Source organism: Danio aesculapii, chromosome 2, assembly GCF_903798145.1.
Source record: "Danio aesculapii chromosome 2, fDanAes4.1, whole genome shotgun sequence".
NCBI lineage: Eukaryota > Metazoa > Chordata > Actinopteri > Cypriniformes > Danionidae > Danio > Danio aesculapii.
Window position 1 is genome coordinate 44848737 of NC_079436.1, and position 14997 is coordinate 44863733.

The window sequence follows — 14997 nt, forward strand, 5'->3', positions numbered from 1 at the left end:
TCAGAATAAAGTGTACCGAATTTATAATTTAGTACACAGTTTCATTATTTTAAAACCTGTTTTAACGCATCTTAATCTGTTTTTAATCATTTTTATTCTTTGTTTTATCTTCTTATACTTGTCTCTTTTATTCCTGTTCATGTAAAGCACTTTGAATTACTATTGTGTATGAAATGTACTATATAAATAAACTCGCCATGCATAAATAGTGTAATTCAAGAACTTTTATTTCATTTATTTTTAAATTATTATTATTGTGCAAGAAAGAACATTTACAAAGATACAGTATGAACAAAATGACAAAAAAGGTTACATGAATAAAATTCCAGCAAATTAAACAAGTTTAAATGATTTACACCAAGAAAGAGTTTTACATGCAATATAATTATTAGAGCCTTTTAAGGAATTCACATATAAATCAAAGTCCTTTCTGAAAAAAAAATAAGGGAGTTTCTTTGAAAATGTACCTTTATGGATGTAACATTTAGCCAAAAAAAAAGCAATAAATTATTAATAATTTTACAATGGGAAGGATCTAAGTTCAAAGAGTAACCAAATAAAACCATTTTGGGTATATACAAAAGTTTGGAAATAAGATTTTTTTTATATATATAAAATTGTAAAAGTCAACTCAAAACACTTTACAGTAAGTACACTCCCGAAATAAATTGTTTAGTGTCATATTGAGTACAAAATGAGCATGTAGGGGAAGTATTGTCATTAAATTTAGCTAGTTTGGTATTTTTTAGGTAGCAATAGATCTTTTATTTTGACATCGTATTATATTTTCACGCGTGACGTCAGGATTACGTCGAGGTTGGAGTTCATGATAAAAAAAACACACACGTGTGTTGTGTCTGTCTTGTCAGATCCAGAAATCCCACAGATCTCTATTTGTTTGTACTCACAAATGTTTTGAAGGCACGTTTAATTACACCTCAAACAGATAACAAGACTGACTCGGTAAGAGCTTCTCCGCTTTTTTTAATTTAAAGTTTGTCAGCTGACTTTATTCACTAAATCAGCGTTTCTTATAATCAGCCAATATTATGCCAACTATTTACAGACACTTATACAGTAGTTACCAGCAGTGTCTGTAATCAATACGCGTATGTTTTTTGCTGTATGTTATAGGAATATGGAATATTTGCCGGACTCTAACGCCAGATATAAAGATGTGGATTACTGGAATGAGCGGTACAGGACGGAGGAAAGCTTCGAGTGGTTCGGAGACTTCACCAAATTCGAGCATCTGCTTAAACAACACGTGGGAATTGAAGAAAACATTTTGATGCTGGGTAAGTTGGGTACTTTAATACAAAGTCAACATGTATAATTCTGAATATTCAATGAGTAATCTTAAAATGTTGAGTTGTGTACATGGCGTATCATCAACAGGGGGCGCTGCTGCACTGTCTTTGTGACATTTTACAGTTATTCTCGACCCTTGCTGTATTTTGTTACACCTTTCAATACTAAACCTCATCTTCAAGCACTATTAACAAACCTCTGACTTCTCTTGCAAAATGAAACGCTTGCCTCAAAACAGTTTTACTTGTGTTTAAAATCAAGCACTGCTCTCAATTACAGCTTTGACACAATCTACATTGTACAAGCGCTATACAAATGAAGGTGAATTGAATTGAAGGTGAATTTAATTTTTTTAATGATTGCTTAAGCACAATTTTGAAATTAAGACTCATTTTGTCAAAACACTACACACAATTCACACATCCACACACAAACTGCAGAACACATCAGTTCTTTTGTAAAATGAAACACTTCATTCAAAACTTTACAACAATATAACAAAACACAATTTTGAGACCATACGGAACACACACACTTTATTCAGTATAAATCTGTTTGCTTCATTTACACACTGCTGTAATCAATCTTAAACACTGGTATCACTTCTTTTTTTTTCTTTAATAATTATTTTTTATGGGTTTTTGACCTTTATTATGATAGGACAGTAGAGATTTCAGACAGGAAAGCATTGGGAGCAGAGAGAGGGGAAGGATTTCGAGCTGGGAATCGAACTCTGGTCGCCGTGAGCACGTCAGTGCTATATGTCGCCGCACGATACCACTAGGCTATTGGCATCGACACACTCGTATCACGTCTAACTGACTAATACTGATATAATCTGAGTTTTTTCCCAGAGATATTGCTGTAAAGTACATGAACATACTGAATTTACCAAACAGTGAAAGACTGATCACTAAATATTATTAAATATATGCTAACAAACCATACAACAATGTAAAGCTTATTTATTCAGCTTTCTGGGTCCTGCTTACAAGCACTTGAATCTATGAAAACCGATCATCCTATGATCTTTAACATAGTAGAAAAAGTGGACCTTTTAAAGACTAAAGACTTTGATTTTGTTTCTTCTTTCCATGCTTGGACACTCTCTTTCCCACCTTCAACAACCTGTTTGCTTATTTCGGTTGTCACATCACTTGACAAACGTGACATCAGTTTTGAGTGGTTGTGTTTAATAAATGACTTCTTTTTTGTATTTGATTGTTGCTACTTGTGTTTGCCAGCATAGATGACTTGCATTAGAGTGCAGAATGTGTTTTGAGAATGAGAATGCGTTTAGAGTTTTGCTGAAAAGTCTAAGTAAGATCTGCACATTGTGTTTTACCATGTGGTACTGAGAACTAAGTTAAGCCAGTGGGTTTTAGTGTTTTGGCAATTGAGAAAAAATGTAAATGCCAGTTTGTTGTTTCTCAAGTTGTGTCTTTCCTTTATAAAATGTATTTAGTGTATTGCGTACAATGGAAATTTGTTTAAAGATATATTGCGGATTAAATTTGTTGAAATTTGTATTATTTTTGAACTTGTTACGTATGTATTTTGCATTTTTGGAATAAAATTTTTAAATTTTTTAAATGATTCAGAAATTAAAATTTGCTGTTCGTTTATTTACTCACTCTGATTGCAGCCTAGAGTACTACAGTAGAACACTGAATGCAAAAGGCCATTAAACCGTGATCTTTCTTTGGTGATTCTTACAATTCAAATAATAGGCTACTTGCATTTTTAGAGTCACAAAACATGCAAACATACATACAGGCAAAATAAAATTAATACACATGGCATCTAATGCTAAAGTTAGATCTTATGAAGCAAAAAATGCCAGCAAAATCTGTTTTTACTTTGACATTGTTTTTGAGGTTAACATAAACTCCAAGGACTTCATGGACGACACAAAATCTTAAGCAATACACAAACTTTATTGATGTATTATACACATAGATATGCCCTTTTTGAAATTGGTGCATGTTAACTGTGTGTGTATATATACTGTCCACTCTGTTCTCCCCGTGTTGGCGTAGGTTTCCTCAGGGTGCTCCAGTTTTCCCCCACAGTCCAAAGACATGTGGTATAGGTGAATTGAATATACTAAATTGTCCGTAGTGTATGTGTGTGCATGTAAGAGTGTATGGGTGTACTATGTGTATATATACTGTCCACCCTATACACCACACCATAACTTTCTGATTTTGACTGTAATGTAAAAACATGCTCCTTTTGTAACGCTGCTTTGGAACAATAATTAATGTAGAAAAAGCGTTATAGTAAAAAAGCTGGAATTGAATTGTATTAAATTCATATTAAAATTTATATCAAGAAATGTGTTTCTGGCGTGGTTTTTATAGCAAACAGGCATCTAACGCTGCCTTAGAAAAAGTGAATCTTAAAAGCATCACTTAACAAAATGGCTATTAAAGGGATAGTTCATCCAAAACTGAAAATTCTGTTATAATTTACACACCGTTCACTCGTCACAAACATTGTTTGATTTCTTTCTTCTGTTGAACACAACAGAAAATACTTTGAAGAATGTTGAAACAGGTAACCGCTGACTTGCATAGAAGGAAAAACAAATATTATGGAAGTCAATGGTTACCAGGTTCCAGCTTTCTTCAAAGTATCTTCTCATGTGTTCAATGGAATTAACAATTGATAAAGGTTTGGAATCACCTGAGAATGAGTAAATGTAAATTTTTTTTATTGAATTATCCCTTTAATATTCTACTTAAGAAAAACTGCTTCCTTTCTTGGTTTGTTTTCAACATTCATACATACAAATCTTAATCATTAAAAAAAATACAGAGTTGAAGTCAGAATTATTAGCCTCCTGTATATTTTTGTCCTAAATTTCTGTTTAAAAGAAAGCAGATGTTTTCCTACACATTTCTAAACAAACTAGTTTTAATAACCAATTTCTAATAACTGATTTCTTTTATCTTAGCCATGATGACAGCACAATATTTTTGCTAAATATTTGTCAAGATACTTGTATTCAGCTTAAAGTGACATTTAAAGGCTTAACTAGGGTAATTAGGCAAGTCATTGTAGACAATTGAAAAAATAATTTGCTTAAGGGGGCTAATAATATTGACCGGCAAGGTTTTTAAAAAATGTTTAAAACCATTTTAAAGAAATAAAACAAATCAGACCTTCTTCAGACGAAAAAATATTATAGGGAATACTGTGGAAAATTCCTTGATCTGTTAAACCTCATTTGGGAAATAATTGAAAATAAAAAAAATTCACAGGAGGGCTAATCATTTGACTTCAACTGCATATACTGGCAGGTGGACAAGCAATGTGCTGAATTACTTGTTGACCATTGCTCTAATAACATTAGTTGCAATACTTGCAGTGTTGTAGTCTGGCTCAGAGTGGCAGTGTTGTTCAGCTCACGCAAACTGTATATTATGTATTCAGCTGCTGGTGTATTTGAGATGAGTGTGGACCTCTGACATGCTCTCTGAGCTCTGGATCTGCTCGTCAATGCAATGACACGAGCTCCCATCCCCCAGGGACCGCTTCAGCTATATCTCAATCCAATTACCAATCAGACAGGCCCCCATTCACACACTTAAAGTGGCATAATAAAAGCGCATTGGTTTCGAGGCAAGTGTGGGTCAGCGTTGAGCCTTATTTCATGCGGCTTTAAAGAGCACCGATCAATGAAGTGCATTTCTAACCCAGCGTTTAAAGACTGATGATTAACCTTGAAATTAAAACGCTGTGATTTAGACTGATATGAGCGAGGAGATTCGTTTGGATCGATTGATTGGACAAAACAAAAGCGGAAATAATTCTTTTAATGCAAATGTAAAATGTTGAGACTCTTATATATGCGCAGTTGGTTCAATAAAAACGTCGAAATACGGGTGAAAAAATTCATTCTTGCTTAATAATAGGTAAAATCAACGCAATCTCACTGCAATTCATGACGTTTGATCTCATTCATGCTCATTCCCCAATGAGGGGTAGGGTTAGGGGTGGGATTTGAGCTCCTGTAACTGTATGTTTTTACATGAATGAAATCATATGAGTTAAAACCTGTTATTTGAAGGACAACGGCAAAGAATAAAGATTTAAAATTAGCTTTGTTTGAGCTGCATCATAATGCTTTTAATATGCCATCAAATGATTTTGTTCTGAATGTGTATAACAAGTATGGATTTTTTTATTTATTTATTTTTATTATTTGTTTTTGGTTTCTATAACATTTAAAGACTTGCAGGTCAAAATGCAGGTAAAAAAATGGCTTCCTGCTTGCAAATAGGTAAAATCAACACAATCTCACTGCAATTCATGATGTTTTGATTTGATTTTGATTAATTAGATGTGAATTTGATTATCTCATTCATGCTCATCCCTCAATTAGGGGTAGAGTTGGGGTGGGATTTGAGCTCCTATTAAAAGCTGTATGTTTTTACATGAATGAAATTGTTTGAAATAAAATCTGGCACTATTGCCTCACAGCAAGAAGGTCACTGGTTCGAGTCCCGGCTCGGTCAGTTGGCATTCCTGTGTGGAGTTTGCGTGTTCTTCCTGTGTTGGCGTGGGTTTCCTCAGGGTGCTCCAGTTTCCCCCACTGTCCAAAGGTGTGCTATAGGTAAATTGAATATACTTAATTGTCCGTAGTGTATTTGTGTGCATGTAGGAGTGTATGGGTGTTTCCCAGTACCGGGTTGCAGCTGGAAGGGCATCCGCCGTGTAAAACGTAAGCTGGATAAGTTTTCGGTTAATTCTGCTGTGTTGACCCCTAAAGATGAATAAAGAGACTAAGCTGAAGGAAAATGAATAAATGAATAAAACCTGTTGTTTGAAGGACAACAGCAAAGAATACAGATTTAAAATTAGTATTATGTGAGACGCATCATGATGCTTTTAATAAGCCATGAAATGATTCTTGTTCTTGATATGTCTATGGTTTAACATTATTGTTGAAAATCAATAACTAGGGATTGTTCACCCAAAAACGAATATAATCTCATTTACTCTCTATTTTCAACATTTCATCCTTTAAACACAAAGATATTTTGAATAATGCTGGTTGCTGGCACTCATTGACTTCCATAGTAGAAAAAAAATACTATGAAAGTCAATTGGTTCCATCAATCATCTTTTCCCTACTATTGAAGTCAATTAGTGCCAGCAATTAGCTTTTCCTACTATGGAAGTATATTGGTGCCAGCAATTAGCTTTTTCCTACTATGGAAGTCGATGGGTGCCAGCAACCAGCTTTTCCTACTATGGAACTCAATTGGTTGCAGCAACCAGCTTTTTCCTACTATGGAAGTCGATGGGTGCCAGCAACCAGCTTTTTCCTACTATGAAAGTCGATGGGTGCCAGCAATCATTTTTTTCCTACTATGGAAGTCAATTGACTCTTAGCAACCAGCATTTTCCTACTATGGAAGTTGATGGCTGCCAGCAATCAGCTTTTTCCTATTATGGAAGTTAATTGGTGGTTGCTATCATCTTTTTCCTACTATGGAAGTCGATGGGTGCCAGCAATCAGCTTTTTCCTACTATGGAAGTCAATTAGTGCCAGCAATCAGCTTTTTCCTACACTCTCAGAAATAAAGGCACGCGAGTTGTCACTGGGGTGGTACCTTTTCAAAAGGTACACATTTGTACTTAAAGGGCCCTTATTGGTACCTCAAAAGTATATATTAGTACCTAAAAATTTTAAGAGGAACACTTTTGTACTTTTAAGGTACTAATATGTACCCTTGAGGTATTAATATGGACCTTTCTGGTACAAATGTGTACGTTTTGAAAAGGTACCACCACCCCCCCCACCCCCCCCCCCCTATGACAGACCATGTACCTTTATTTCTGAGATTGTACTATGGAAGTCGATGGGTGCCAGCAATCATCTTTTTCCTACTGTGAAAGTTGATGGGTGCCAGCAATGAGCTTTTTCCTTCTATGGAAGTCGATGAGTGTCAGCAACCTGCATTTTTCACGATATCTTCATTTGTGTTCCCTATAACCTTGGAATTAAAATGCCATGATTTAGTCTGAGGTGGTTGGATTGTACTTGGTCAGATTGATTTTTGATTTTTGCAAACTGAAATGCAAAATAATTGTATTTTGCAAATTAAATTGTGTGTTTGATACTTGTGTGTGTTTTATGTTGAAAGAATAACAAGATTTGCTTACAAGAGCTCTGTGAGGAAACACCCTTTTTCATATGCTTCTCTGTTTCTTTCTCTCTCTCTCTCTCTCTCTCTCTCTCTCTCTCTCTCTCCACACAGACACCCTTTTTACACTCACATCATGTTTCCTCTGCAGTCGGCTCTCATAAACATAACAGCTACTCTCTCTGTGACCTTTCTTAACCGGGTAGCAGGGCGAGTGTTTCACACACACACACACACACACACGCTTCACTTGTGACCTTTGACACAAATAATGTAAATGTCTTTTCTTTATGTAATGCTCCAGTTGTATTGCTGGTGAGTTTGATATTGCAGTTTCTTGTTCATCATATGGTTAGTGTTTGTTCTTCGTCCGGCTCTTCCTGTTTCTTTCACTGCCACTACACAGATTAATTTGTTACGAAATATTCTTTGTCCTTGTCTTCCTTGTCTGTGTGTGTGTAACGTGTCTAATGGATCAGGGTAGATAGAATCTTGTGGTTTTTATTTTCATTTTTTTCTCTTGCTCAAGAATACTGGCCACAACAACACAAGTCCTTACCCATAATGCACTGGCTGGGGGCAGATTCCTGAGCAGGCTGTTAAGGCTGCATGTCTCAAGTTTCGATGGTTGTGTAACGGTTTGTTGCATGAGTAGAAAAGGAATCCCTGCAGTTAGCGTTAGCAGATTCTGTCACAGGGAGTAGGCACTAAAATTTATATGCAAATAAAGTCCCAAAGTATTAATGGAAACAATGCTGTAATAATGGGGCATTTGGAAACGGGCATGTTATGATGTCACAAACATCAGTAAATTTGAAGATAATTGTTTGGGATTTAGCTTGACCTGACTAATTATATGTGAACTGCTTTCTATATGTAATGTTCCTAAAGGGTTATTTGGGTGGAAATGCACATGAAAATCTATATTTTTACCTTTTTTTAATACTTGTTTTTAAACGTAAAAACCTTAATTCTTGGCATGATTAATCTATATGCAAGGATCAATACATGTGAATTCTAAAGTTATGCTTGGCAGTGTTAAATTAATTTGATCAGAAAGACAGTAAAACTGCAACATTTTAGAGTGGTTATTTTAACGTCATTTTATATAAATGTCATTTTATATTTAATTAAAGTTAAACATATATTTTTATATTACTTTATAAACGGTTTATGTTTGTATTGTTAAACAACTTATTTTCGGTGATGCAAAACTGAAATTTCAACATTGTTCTCCAGTCTTCCATGTCACTTATAAAAAGCAGAAAATAGAAATATTTTCATTTAAAAAATAGACTTAATGTCACTTAAATCACTTTTTGCATATTTGCTGAATAAAAAAAATAATAAAATGGTAAGAAAAACTGCTTTTGAAATGTATTTGTGAAACTTTTAGGGCTGGCTTGATATTAATAATCTGGAAATAATTAGATTGTGATGTTCCTTTGAATAAAACTGTTAAAAGAAAGAATTCAAATGTAAATCATCTCACTCACCTTATTTACACATTGATTTGTATCTGCTGAAAAATGATAATATATAATAATAGGTAATAATAATAATGCTATTTTACTAATAATTAGTTAATTAGTTATAAACTAATAGTAATAATCACCCCAAACAAAAAAAATTAAAGGCTAACACTTTAGTTTAACAACCAATTCTCTCTAAAGACTACTGCATTATTACATGCCTATTATTATTATTATTATTATTATTATTATTATTATTATTATTAAGATCTTGACTGTTTATTATTACTTATAAATAACACATTCTGCATTAGGGCTGCAAACAGACATTGCGCATTTAGTTTGTCTGCGATTTTATAAATATAATTTGACAAGATGACTTCTAACTGTTTGATAGAACATTTGGAATGAATTCATCATTTTACATTGATTGGGATTATTTTCTAGAGGAATATCTGCAAAAATACAATTCAATTATACTGATATAAATGAATTTTATGATTTTTCTGAGGAATCTAACAGTATTGCGGTACAGAAATCTAATAGCATCATAACACTATAGTGTAGAGTCTTTGTATAAAGAATTAAATACAGTTAATTTTGGTTTATTTACCACTATAACCTATTGGTTTAAGTTAAAACGGGTCATAAAACGCATCCAAATGAAAATCTTTCATGCTGTTTTAATTTTAAACTTGCAATAAACTCAAATCAATGTTCTGATCAGCTGTAATCCTAACTTGATTTTGCAAGTCCTGCAATGTGACTAGCAGATTCACACATTGCAATATCAATGCTGAAACAGTATATTGTGCATCCCTATTCTGCATGATCTTATTCTACATCCCCAATCCTACCTAATATAGAAACCTAACTACTACCTTAATAACTATTAATAACCAGCAAAATTAGAATTTTTATTGAGGCAAAGGATTTGTTAATAACACCAATTGTACTTCTGAAATAAAGTCTGACCAAATCCTTTAATCATTTACTTACTCTAATGCAAACCTGTATGCATTCTTCTGTGGAACACAATAACATTTTCTCTGTTAATTATAATTTTTATTTATTATTATTTTACTTACAATGCCAGCAAACACGGTTTAGACAAAAACAAATGCTAATGTCATCTGCTGAAGAATAAAAGTCATGCGGGTTTGGAATTAAATGAGGGCGAGTAAATGTCACTTTTTTTTAACGAATACTGAGTGATCGCTCATTTTCATGGTATTTGACAGCATGCAGCTGACAGAGTTGAATCAAACCCAGAGCATTCCTGTAATCTAGTATATCCACCTGTGTAAGTGCCTGTATTTCTAGTATGCCTTCTCAAGTGTGTGTGTGTGTGCTTTTTCCACTCAGTCAGTGGGCAAACTCACATTCATTAGAGTCACTGCTGACAGAATGGAAAGAGCAAAGATAGGCTTTGAAGTGCCCATTGCAGCTCACACCAGCATGCCATCAGCAGGACACACTCACTCTCTCTCTCTTTCTCTCTCTCTCTCCCTCCGTTGCTATTGGTTTCACCGCTGCAGTGAACAAGCTATCAAAGAAAGAGAGATGCATTCAAGTATCCTTTTGTTGTGCGTCAGAACAATCTCATTTCGTCTTCAGCGAAACAGTTTGAAGGCACTGACTTTTGAATGAACCATTTTTGAATGGAGAACTCATGAGTCACTATTGGTCAGATTGAGTGTGAGTCAGTTCTCTCTCTCTCTCTCTCTCTCTCTCTCTCTCTCTCTCTCTCTCTCTCTCTCTCTCTCTCTCTCTCTCTCTCTCTCTCTCTCTCTCTCTCTCTCTCTCTGCCAGCGTCGTCTTTTTTTCTTTTTCGTTTCCTCATTGCCCTCTAGAGTGACACAACATGTTGTAAACCCGGACTGCACCACCGTAATGAAAGCGAGTTCTGCATCTGTTCGTCATTCTGCACTTTATGAATGAACGCATGAATCGGTGAAGGGATGAATGAAAGAAAGCGAGCGAGTGAATGAACGGTTGGGGGAAGGGAAGGCTGCGGTGTTATGCGGTATCTCCTCCTTGGCCCCGCCCAGCCTGTTTTGTTCTTCCTTCCTCTCCCGCTGGCGTTTGATTGGCTGAGAGGAGTCAATGCTGCTGGAAGGTACTGCAGTCATGTGGGGGTTACCCTCCCCCCTCCCCATCACTACCTCTGCGGTTTATGAATGAAAGTTGGAAAAATTGAATGAAGCAATGGGTTGCGTGTGAGCCAGTTGAGTGTGCTCGCGTTGTGTTGTGCTCAAGTGGGAATATTACTCTGGATTTGGTTAATTAAATGTATTTTGCATGTATATCAAACATGCATGGGAATATAGAGAGCTTTACTATATTTTTGTGGTTGTCACGTGCATTTTCTGGTAGTTAAAGGAGTGCATGATTGTGCAGAAATGTTGGATTTTTGTGATGCACCTTTTTAATTTAGTTTTTTTAAATCATGTCTGTAGACAGTTTCTTGTTGTGTTAGGTCAAAACCAGAACTGTGGTCTCTGATTTCTAATTTAATTCATTTCATTCAAGTGTTTCTGTTTGGGTTTTTTTTTTTATATATAGGGTTTTTGCTCAAAATATAAAATTGTTTGTATTCCAAGCATGCTTGGGCGTTTTACTACATTTATTTTATTACTTTTAGTGTAGAGAGTTTTACTACATTTTTGAGGTTGTCACATGCATTTTTGTAGTGAGTTTTCTTGTGCAGAAATGTTGGATTCTTTTGATGCACCTTTTTCTTAATTTTTTTTAAAGCATTTTAACAAGTTTCTTGTTATGTTGGGTCAAAATTAGGGCGGTTAGGGGTTTGGGATGCAGTGATGCGCACTCAAACATTTCGCCGAACAGATCAAGCAGTGTTGACGCTCATAATTAATCATAAAAGTCCTTGTGCTGCAGGTATTAAGAGGTTTGCTGAACGTGCAGCTGATGTGAAGTGAGGGGTTTGCTTCTTTCATAAACTACGACAGTTCGCGTTCATTGAAAAGTAAGAATGATTAATAAATCCATATGAAACAGTCCCTTAAAAGTGACCCCTGTCTTCAGTTTCGAGCTCATGCGCGCTTTGCACTTGCACTACAAGATTACCGTGCCAAAGCCCTACCGAACTGCGCTCTGGCACACCTCTTATAAATGGGCCTGGGCCGGGCAACTGAACCGCACCTAGGCCCGATTCAGAGCACTCACACTTGTCAAACGAACCTTGAAACGGGCCTGGGCATGGTTCGGATAGCATAGTGTGAGTACGCCCTTAGAACTTTGGTTCGGTTTTAAATTAAATTCTTTTTAGGATATTTCTGTTTGCGTTTTTTTTTTTACTACTTCTAAAAAAACATGGTTTTTGTTCACTCAAAACTGAAAATTGTATGTATTCCAAGAATGCTTGGGTATATAGAGTTTTACTACATTTTTGAGATTGTCATATACAATTTTATAGTAGTTAAATGAGTTTGCTTTTGCAGAAATGTTGGATTCTTTAGATGTTTTTTAAAAATGTTTTGTAGATTTTGTGTCAAAATTAGAACGCTGGTGTCCAATTTCAAATTAAAATCATTTGAGTATGTTTCTGTTCATGTTTTGTTTTTCTTCTTCTAAAAATATGTTTTTTTGTTCACTCTAAACTGACAATTGTATGTATTCCAAGCATGCTTGGGTATATAAAGAGTTTTTTACGGTTGACATATACATAGGTTGACATATACATAGGTTGACATATACATAGGTTGACATATACATGTTTTAAGGTTGCTTGTGCAGAAATGTTGGATTCTTTTGATGCCCTTTTTTATTTAATTATTTAATTTTTTTTTTACATTTTATACAGTTTAAACATAAAGAATAGAGTGTGATTTTGAAAAAAGATGCATTTCTGCAAGTTAACTAAAGTTAAAGTATTTCTGTTGACAATTTCTTGTTGTGTTGAGTCAAAATTAGAATTTTGGTGTCCGATTTCAAATTAGGTTAATTTCAGTATATTTCTGTTTGCAATTTTTCTAAAAAATATGGGTTTTGTCAACTCAAAACTGAAAATTCTGTCATCATTTACTCAACCTTTACTTGATCCAGACTTGTTAGACTTTTTTCCTCTGTTGAAAAAAAGAAAAAGATATTTTAAAGAGAACTGGAAACCATCGACATCCATACTATTTGTTTCCCCCCCCCCAAAAAAAACAAATACAAGTCAATAGTTACAGGTTTTCAGCTTTCTTCAAAATATCTTTTTTAGTGTTCAACAGAATAAAGAAACTCATAAAGATTTGGAACTGCTTGAGGGTGACTAAATGGAGAGTAAATTTTCATTTTTGGGTGTAAATAAATGTGTAATGTCTCCATATGAAATCTGCTTTGTGTTCGACCCTGTACTGTGCAGTTTACATTCACATATTTTTAATTATATTCATATATTTAAATGCTTAGTGAAAATCTGGCTTTTTCTGCTGGATCGCCAACTGTGCTGCTTATTTGTTTGCAGATCGGTGAGAATCTCTCTCTCTCTCTCTCGCGCTCTCTCTCACGCTCTCTCTTGTGCTCCCTCTCTCTCACTCTTTCCCGCTCTTTGGCTCATGTCTGGAATATTAACTGGGTTACCCGGGCAACGGTGCTCGGATGATAGATGGGCTCTCCTCCGATAAATGGGGCAGCGGATGCACATGAAAGAAAGCTGTTTGTGTATGTGTGATATACGAAAGGGTTCAGGTTGAACCTTGTACCTGATAAATGAACACACACACCTACACACACACTCATCCATGTCATATTCCCATATGTATCAGGCTAGTCAAGCTGACTCATATAAACATATTTGTTTACCTCTGGTTAATTCCTATGAGCGCAGATGCACATTTTGTGCGCTGATCTTCTGAAACCTTTCATTTACCCAGCAGCACATAATCACACAGCCCTCACCTCAACCCATGAGTCAGGCATTATTAGTCCTTCCCAGGCGTCTCTGGATCTGTTTTGCAGTTTGTTTTTGTTGTCAGACTATCTATAAGCTAATCAGTCTTTGGTGCAGTTTATTTATATATATTGGTTTTTGATTAAGGATTGGATGGATGCAGGTTGTTGGTCAATATTACTTCCACTTCATTGTACCAGTACAGGGCAAACCTCAGTTCTGACTCGGGAGTGGTGCAGTTTGAGCTGTTACTATGGTAACCTGGGATACTGCAGAGAAGTTTTTCCACTAATATTTCTTTTTCAGTTCCACATGTTTGCTACTGTTTTGTGCTGGGAAAATGGATTCTGTATTCTTAATCATTTAGTCTTGATTCAAGAGCCACTAAATATTGCTTACCAGAGAGCAGGATGGGGATGTCGCCAAGTAAAGTGTTCAAAACAACAGCAGCTTTGTGTGTCTAGACTGATGTGGTAAATGTTGGTTGATCCAAGTATAATCAACACATGACTAATGTGTTTAGCCTCCAACATCCAGTGTAACACAATTAAAGCAGACACTGACAAAATGAGTTGATGTAAACAACAATAAACCACTTTGAAGGGATAGTTCATCCAAAGTTTTTTCTGTTTTTAAAAGTTAAAAGTCTGTTCATTTTTTTCCGCCTCTCTTTTCCTTACTGTAGCTTATTTCCTCTTTCTAAAGCTACCTCTCGTCTGACCTGTCTTCCCCTGAGCTGTGTGATGTTTGTGTACACTCTCAGAAATAAAGGTACGCGAGCTGTCACTCGGGTAGCACCTTTTCAAAAGGTACAAATTTGTACCTTAAAGGTCCATATTAATACCTCAAGGGTACATACTATTACTTAAAAAAAATATAAAATTGTTCCTCTTAATCTTTAGGTACTAATATATGCTTTTGAGGTACCAATATTGACCGTTTAATTACAAATGTGTACCTTTTGAAAAGGGACCACCCCAGTGACTGCTTGCGTACCTTTATTTCTAAGAGTGTAGGGTCGGAGGGGTCCAATTTCGCTACATGTAAAAGTGAATGTGACAAATAAAGGCTTTTTCATCATCATCATCCAGGGTGTCCGTGGGGTCCTAAAAAGTATTAAAAGTTGACAAACCAATTATGAAAAAATTCAGGCCCT

At 35.3% G+C, this 14997-nt stretch overlaps 1 protein-coding gene across 1 annotated transcript in view; it reads left to right on the forward strand.

The window, feature by feature from the left end:
- Positions 1 to 829: 829 nt before the first annotated feature.
- The window catches only part of ece2a (endothelin converting enzyme 2a), a 152292-nt gene continuing 138124 nt past the window's right edge, over positions 830 to 14997 (forward strand). Inside the window, exons 1-2 of the mRNA XM_056480602.1 lie at positions 830 to 963; positions 1135 to 1298. Coding sequence (XP_056336577.1) covers positions 1139 to 1298 — 160 coding nt within the window. The 5' untranslated portion in view covers positions 830 to 963; positions 1135 to 1138. The remainder of the gene's footprint in view (positions 964 to 1134; positions 1299 to 14997) is intronic.